Raw genomic sequence first — 8,997 nt, 5'->3', positions numbered from 1 at the left:
CATTATTGTAATAGTATATCGCATGATTGATATGCTATTGCAAATTTATATGGCGAATAAGACTGCTGGAACCACAAATGTCTAGATTGAGTTTGACGATGTGAAGCGATTTTTATACGTTTTTTACATCAGAAAATTATAAACTAACAACTTTTTACAAATTACGTAACGGGCTACGAGAAGTTTTGATTGATTTGAAAACCCTCAGCTTTTTGTAATATTAGCTTGTTTTATGATATTATTTTTAAAGCAAATCTTTAAGATAAAATGTTTAAATTTTTCGTGGGCTTAGCTAAGAAACTTTCATATAATCTTTTTAGGAAAACATTAATTTATAGTTAGAAATGTGGGTAAAAAATCGTTCAAACTGTCTTTGTGTAAGGTCTACTTTCCTTTACTGACATGATTTCTTTACTTATTTCAATTTCACAACTTTAATCTTCGAATTTGTTTGCCAATATTACAAAAAGGTTTTATACTTTTCTATAATACTATTGTGTGAAATTAGTATCAAATATTAACCTTATATTAGGAAAATCCACCTGTTTTTAGAACATTTCAGGACTGTAAGCTTCTAAACTCAAGCTTACGATATTATGTACAATTCAAGTAACATTTACAACTTAAAGCAAGTGCCGCCTTTTTTTATTCCTTTGCGCTAGTTAAGTACACATGCTAAGAATTACGCTCTTGCAGAGAGCGTTTGGTGTCGAGCTGCCAAGGGTACAATCATTATTTAACACCTGCAAACATTATGTGTATATTTGGTTTCATTTTACACAAAATTCTTTATTCTTCTTCTTCTTGAAATAAATTTTGTTCTTTACCTTGATTTACTTTGAGGCTGAATTATATTCAAATTTATTGCATAAAACTTCATCCATTAGTTCACAGTAACCAGTGGTGCAGTGAATCCCACAGATTAAATAAACTTACTTCGAACTATAGATAAATTATATATTCACACTGATTCCACTTATTGTGTCAATTTCCACCTGTGAAGTGATATTGTTAGTTTTAAACAATGTCCATTGTTCATAACACCAGCTTTAATAAGAAAATATAATTAATTATCATTTTGAATCCCAGTGCTACTAAAATACTAAGCTGGTTAGTCTATACCTCAAACATTTAATAGAACATACATAAATTTCATTATACTACCTTAGCGAGGCATAAGACGATAAGAAGCAATAGTTTGAAACTCGCAGGTAGAACTATCATAAATATCTCGCCTCATTAGATTTATCGCTGAAACTACTCTAACTTTTAACAAGAACTAGCACCGGGTATAATGAGTTTTAAACAGTAGTAAACTCCTCTTTTTCGATTTGGAACAATTGCATCTTTTATAGGCTGCTACTTCGAAAACGTGTGAAGCAGTGAATAGTTGGGGTAGGCAGCTACTAGCCAAACGTATTGATCATTAAGAGTATTACTACAAATATCGGTTTATTATTCCTAGGAGTATTTGGATATTTGCTAGTGTCCGCATTCAGTGTGGAGCGGAGGTATACACTGAACGTCCTCAGTCGTTTAAAATACTCAAATAAAAGTGTAGGATAAAGAGTAAATGACTTTACAGTGAAAACTGCTGGATTAAGATGTAGCTAAACTTAAAACTTGTTCTTTGAAATCCGAATTAGCTTTATATTACTTAATATGGAGCAGTTTTTCATCTGATTGGCACTTAATAATTTTTTCACATACGGACACATTGACAACGTCTGTATGTATGTATATAAAAGTTAAGTATTTCTTTTGGAACTTTTTTACTGGAATTTCAGTATTTTCATAAGTAGTCAAACACATAAAGCTGTTTTTAGATTCGCCGGAATATTCTAAAAATAGATTTGCATTAAAGACAGGTAAAAAATCAAAATTTCTTCACTAGCTTTGTCTGTACTGTAGATATTCCCATTAGTTCTGAGGATATTTTTAAATCCTAAGCAAGATTGCTATGGACTAAAATTGCTCGGGATTTATAGGGAGTGTGCAATGTATCGATTCAAACGTATTTCGGACCCGAAGTTTACCGTTACCAGGAAACATTTTGTGATACATATTTGTATGTGAGATTTTCAAAATCACTAAAGTTACAATAGAAACTTTGTATAATAATTATTGTATTTATTTAATGTCTATGTGATTATAGGTTACACACAATAACACAAAGTGATGTACAATCGTAATAGAATATTGACTATATTAAACGATTTTTATAAATCATTATGGTAGTGTGACGATTTTATTTAAAACCTTATTCGGGTTATTTTATTTTTTACTTCCAAGATCATAAAACGTATAGAAATGTTTGTGTTTAGTGATAAAATCACTATTTATCTTCTAAGTGTTAATTTCACATTCATCTATTAACTTGTTTTTGTAATCGAGATAAAGGCGACCCTTCACAATATCTTAATTTCGCGTGTAATTTAACATTCGTATCAGCGGGAATATGAAATTTGAAATTTAATTAATTTTCGCTAAAGTGTAAATTCTGCGAAACGTTTTGAGGATTATTTATAAAGCCATGTGTTAAACATTCACTTACTAGAATCTCAAAAATTACACACAGTATCACACTTGAGGAAACTTTGAAAAATCTTAATGCATTTATAACATATGCAATACTCATAAACGTCCTTCCTCGTGACCGTAATATTCCTCATAGCTTATGGAAGCCTTCGATAGTAGCCAAATTTAAAAATGGAACTAAACATTTGTACACAGTATAATGGTATAATTAGTAATTTCAGTTTTTAAAATCCTCAGCAAGTTTGGCTCACGGACCCCGTAGAAAATAACACCGTTTAGTTAAATTTTTATTGTCTTTAGTTATACAAAAACATGGAATAATCTTTAAAATAACTTACAAAAACCACATTTATTTATTGATAAATACACTTGAGTCTAAACTTGTACATCAATAATAATAAAACTATTTTAATACATTTATATTTTATAGGTAAGACTTGATACAATTTGTATTAAATTATCTTATTCTTTTAATTTACCTGTACTTATTTAACAATATCGTAATAACTATAAAAGGTTTTTCTTCCATCAGTGATCTCAAAATACACAAATAACGGTCTGCTTTATAGATTCTTTCGCAACAATATTCGAATTAAAATGCTTTGGAATTAGTTATCACGATATCACTTTAATATTTAACATATTATTAAAATACGCATGCCCTTTTGTATTCAAAAGACTAATATTTATGACATTCGATTTTAATAATTTGGTTTTTTAATAATGATATTTATGAGGTTCACAATTTTCTCAAAATTTCCAGTTAAGAAATTAATAGCTTAAAGCATTAGCGTCAAAACAAAGTGGTTAAGCAGTTCTAATATTCCGCGGCCTTTTGAAATGTTTGAGGATCTTACATACTTTTTAAGACACTAAAATTACACAACATTTATTTATAAGAGGATTAAAAATTTCAGTTCGTTTTATCCCTTGTTTTTAATTATATATTTTAAGTACTACTAATATCTATATCAATAAGTTTTGAAGACAGATAATTACACAATACAAATTCATTAACTAGTGCAATATTCACAATATTATAAGGCCAAACATACCTCATAATAAATAGGTATATTTCTAGAATTTACAAATGTGACAAAACTATGTAAAATCTATTCAAAGTCGAATGCGGTACACAGGCGACGCAAGCTAAACTAAAATGTAAAAACCCCCTGAACTGAACATGAAAATTTGTGTTAAGGTAAGTAGAAAAATGCATCCATTGTACGCGTACTACATAATGTGCAACTTTCCTATATTCCTTATAATTTTGATGCCAAATGAACAATCACAATAACACGTAGATGAGATTTATTAATTGTTAAAATACTACTTGACATCTAGTATGCCAATCTAAGTTACACATAAGTACGTCCACAAAAATATTAAGTACTGTGCGCATTGTGAATTATTTAGGAATTAGAATTATTTAAAGAGAGTTATTACAAAAGTAAAACGAACAAAGCACATGCTTTTGTTTCATAAATATAAACATTTTTGATTTTATCAATACCATACGAAATACTTAAAAAATCTAATTAACAGATGACAAGTCAGTGTGGATCATTTAACGCTGATGATAGATTCTATCAAAAGCTAGAACTACGTATGTTCGTGTCTAGAGTTTCTCTAAAATTGAATTCAGTTTCGGTTCGTATATTTAAGTTCTTGTAGAAACCCCGGGAAAAATACAACTTGTACAAATATGCTGCAGTCTGCAATTGGATCGTTGAATGTGTTCGCATTTTTGTAATAACCTTCTTTTACAGTATAATCTACAGGATTAATGCTTTGAAATCTAAACCTACACATAAAATAGAAAATTATATAAATAACATCGTGTCAGAATATATTATGTATAACGAATTATTAAAATCTAACGACAAAGGAACATTGTGACATTAGGTTAACATCATTAATATCAGTTATAAACCTGTTTGTATAATCTATTTATTATTTGTATAATACATTTAATCTGAATATATTTTAGACTTATATGTACAATTTATCTCTTAATTGTCAATGTTTAGAATTCATTTTTATAACTGATTCTACTCAATACGATTGCATACATAAATTACGTTATTATATTAAAATGCATTATATTATGCAAAAAATATGATATTGTTAAATATGCTTAAACATTTTACTTTTAGCTTGGTCTGCGGAATACTTAGATTTGGGTATCGCAGCCCATGGATATTCACAGCATCCTCATACGCTGGTTACATCTCTTAAGACCCCAACTGCACTTCTTGCCAATAGTGAAGTTATAAAGCCATCTAGATTTGAATTTGGGTCCTTAATGTCTCATTTTACTTTTTTAATATTTTGAAAACTGATTTGAAAATTTCTATTATAAACAAATTTCACATTTATATACACAATCGTATAAAACAATGAGTTTTATATAATATACTAGACGTAATCATCTAAAAATCACTTAAATTTTCCGGTAATTCCCAATTGTTTTTAAGGTCTTCCTTCCTCTTTAGCATGTCTAGTAAAATGTATAAAACTCATTGAATCAAATTACAATATACGCTACGCCATTGATTTGAGATTCGTTATCAGTTCGTTTACATGGAACCATATTGGAATGCGCATAAATATTTTTTATCGTTGTATTAGACTGAAAAAGTCACAAATTGATATAGAATTATAGACAGAATCCTTCAAATATAAAGTAATTATTTTATTGCTTACAATATACATACCTATATTTATTAAATAAAACATCAAACAATACTCTCTTCTCTCTTAATTTTAACTTTTGGCATTTGTACAACGTAGATACATGTTGGCACATTGGTTGATACAAGTTACAAAATGAAATTTGTGTAACTTTGAGCTATCTATATAAAATAAATACGGTTATTTGGCTTTCTCGTTACTTAAAAGAATGTAGTAAAACTTACAAAAAGTACTTGCTTCTAAATTCGTCAACATTTACTCTAAAAGCTCACACAGTACCGAGACACCATAATATTCGACTAGAAAAAGAAGACTAGATTTAAAATACTTATTACAATGATCTTTAAATGTTGCCTACCTAAAATTGTATGACTCCCTCAAAATCCATCTTCTTATAACAGAAGAATATATAATAATAGTTCATAAATTAATATTAAAACGTTGAACAAATTTCTCTTGGACGGGACATTAAACTCACTAACAAAATAAAAATACAGGTACTGAAATAAATGCATTCATTGATTCAAAATGTACGAACCTTAACTTGACTTTAAAGATTTAGAGCAACTTTACAAAATATTAAATTATCAAGTATCAAGATTGGGCAATTTGAATCTTGATACTTAAAAAAAAAATAATAAACACTGTCAAATTCCTCAGTTATACACTCCTCTAGTCATTGCTTCTCTATTTCGATTATGCCATTTACATGTTAAAATTCTAACATATGTTCTTCTAAACGTTGCATTGCACAGAGCATAACACACGGGATTTATAGTTGAATTAATGTAACACAAAGCATAGAAGAACGACCAAAGTTCATCCGGGATACACTTAGCACACGCCGTTAAAGGTTTTAATAGCACAAGAATATTATAAGGAGTCCACGTTATAATAAACGATAGAAGAATAGCTGATAATGTCTTCGCAGCCTTCGTTTCTTGTTTTTTCTCTTGTGTCTTTTTCTTTTTCGGTTGTTTCGTTGTAATGCCTTTACCGGCTAATTGTTTTGGTATAATTTTAGCATTTAAAGGTATTCTAACGTCTTGTATATGAGACGTTCTTCTTGAAAGACCGGCATGGCCAGCCGGGTGTAGATTTAGTTCGGAATCACCTCTTGCGGGAGGACGATATACTCGCGCGTTGGATGGTGGAGATTCTTCCGTAATCATTTTGATGCTGGGTCTTTCTGTATCTGCATCTGGTAGTCTTATAACAATAGTGTAGACTGAGTCAGCAGATGCAGATTTTAGCGCTGGTGAGGTAGCTGTATTGATTCTAGTATTTGGTGGCAAGGAGCGACTATCCCGTGCGCTGGGAATAGCCGGGGGCTCAAAAGTTCGTCGAAGAGGGGAAGTACCTCCGTCTGCGTTAGAACCCCCGGAACCTCCTCGCCCCGCGAAGGGATCTCTGATTACATTTAACGATGTACATCTGAAAGGAGGAAGAAATAAATAATGCCTACCGGGGTTTTACTAATTAGATAATAATAGTCTTCTACGTTGAATAAAGTTTCATCCTACATGACGTACAAATATGTAAAATATTTTTTTCATAATAATTAATTTGATGTCTGTGATATCTAGTCATCTGTGAGGAATGAGAACCACTAACGACTGTAGAAGTATTATAAAATTGCTATTTACCTAGAAACCGTACTCTGTAATGGCGTTTCCACTGAGACAGGAGTAGCGTAGCCAAGATCAGAGGGCTCCTCTTCAGGCTCTGTGTCTTCAACATCTTCTCTTCCTGAGTGCCACCACGCCACGCACCAGCTTCTGACAGCTGCCCAACCGCGTAGACGACTTTGACACTTTCCGCTCTAAAAGATTAATTGGAATTATGCACTATTACTTTAACAAGTACTTAATATCATACATGCAATATTAGATAGAGATATTTTTTTCCAGTTTCATAATCTCATCTTTGAAAACCTTGTTTTTTTTTAATTTGATAGTCAAATTGGATTCTAAATAAGCAAATGGCCCACATTTTCTTACAACATAAATCTAAGCCATTAAATTTTGACAGAGCCCACAAAATTCGAAGGGTTGCTACTGTCACCTGTATAAATTGGCAATCAGATAATTTACTAGTCTATTGCCAACTGTGCTGCTAGCCCGAAACAGTATTTGCCAACGTCGGGTTACCATTACAATGATTGGAATGATGCCAAATCGATACGATCCAAGGACATAGGTACATTTTTACAAGTGTCACCAGCCTAAACGATCTGGATAAACAAGGGAATATTAAATAATTATAATTGTTATGTGTTTTTTAAGAGGTTATACCAAATACTATGTTACGCGTAAATATGCATAGGGTCAAATAATGTATAAAATTACCAAAATATTAAATCGATTTATGTTAATAATTATATCGAGGACACGAATTTTAACGAATTTTTATCAATATAATAGACATAGTTGTAGGCTATAATAAATATATATCGGCTATAACTTCGTATTGTCTTGTCTCTTTGATAATAAGATAATTCTCTTGATTATTGGTATTTGAGTACCAAAAGCAATTATTAAGTTTTTATATTTTACAATTGATATGAAATTAATTTACTAATTACATTTAAAGACAGTCAAGTACGGGCTGATGTAATAAACTCGACCGTACTAGGCACTTAGTTCGTAATATGCATGAAAAGTTCCGTACAATCACTGAAATTTCAGAATATGCTGAAATTTACCAAGTTTTATACACGGGTGTGAGAGCACAACAAATTGCTTTAACTTTTGCTCATTCAAAAGTTTGCGTCAAAACGTATATGCGTCGAATTAGGCAGTCCTTGACGCTGCAATCCATCGGGAAAACTTGGAATTTTTTATTGAAATTATGTATGAATAATGTATGAACCACGAGATACATTTCAGATGATATTTTTTGTAACAAAAATTCCTGACTGCATTGAATTTGAATTAATTCATAATTTATACAATATGGCGTCGTTCTATCTATCAATGCTCTTACTCTTTTACCTTTAAACGCGTTCACTCCACACGAGAACCGATTTTTTTTTAGCATTCCATTAAATATATTCGCTATTTAAATTTATATACAGAAATCTTGTTACATTTATCATAATTGGGTCAACTTTGCGAACCTCAGATCGGACCTTAACTCATACATGCCGAACTAAACAGTCTTCTGGTACATGGAAAAAAATAGATTGCGAAAAAACTCGGCAAAATATGTCGTTAAATGGGATATGGCGTCCAAATCGAGTAGTACTGCATAGTAGCGATAAGGCGTGATAGCTGAGTGAGTCCCCGTTCTTAACGACGTAGCAACTCCTTTATAGCCTGTTAGAAAGATATCGATTTTGAGAAAAAATCTAGTATATATTAAATAATAAAATATTAATTAAAAGCAACAATTGACGACTATGTGTCAAGTCGATTTATGACTCAAACTGTGTGTGTGATTTTTTAAGGGACTTTTGAATATAAAACTATTTTTTAATTATGCCATTAACGGCCTAAAATGAAAGAAAACTGTTATATACATTAAATTGACTATGTGTCAGTGCATATGTGTGATTTTATTTAAAGAATTCAAAAATAAATCTATTTTTTTTAAAATAAAGTTCATATAGCTATGTTGTCTGGTTATAATATGCTCTGCCATTACATATACATTGAGTAGAGTATAAGTATAAAATATAATAAAAAACATTTTTTGTGCTAAATAAAACCCATCCATGGTACTATCATGGCAACATAAATTTAACTGTCCTTGAAAACACATGTT

The 8,997-nt window shown here is 30.7% G+C and overlaps 1 protein-coding gene across 2 annotated transcripts in view; it reads right to left on the bottom strand.

Moving 5' to 3' along the window:
• Positions 1 to 2,858: 2,858 nt before the first annotated feature.
• LOC110993271 (muscarinic acetylcholine receptor DM1) overlaps positions 2,859 to 8,997 on the bottom strand; it is a 39,882-nt gene continuing 33,743 nt past the window's right edge. For both annotated transcript variants that reach the window (XM_022259466.2, XM_022259465.2), the window contains exons 4-5: positions 6,879 to 7,054; positions 2,859 to 6,666 (exon numbers count right to left, since the gene is read on the bottom strand). In XM_022259466.2, coding sequence (XP_022115158.2) covers positions 5,889 to 6,666; positions 6,879 to 7,054 — 954 coding nt within the window. In that variant the 3' untranslated portion in view covers positions 2,859 to 5,888. The remainder of the gene's footprint in view (positions 6,667 to 6,878; positions 7,055 to 8,997) is intronic.

The sequence above is a fragment of the Pieris rapae genome, chromosome 3 (genome assembly GCF_905147795.1).
Source record: "Pieris rapae chromosome 3, ilPieRapa1.1, whole genome shotgun sequence".
NCBI classification, from domain to species: domain Eukaryota; kingdom Metazoa; phylum Arthropoda; class Insecta; order Lepidoptera; family Pieridae; genus Pieris; species Pieris rapae.
Note: the sequence above shows the minus strand (reverse complement) of the source record. Positions and strands in the feature narration are given on the sequence as shown.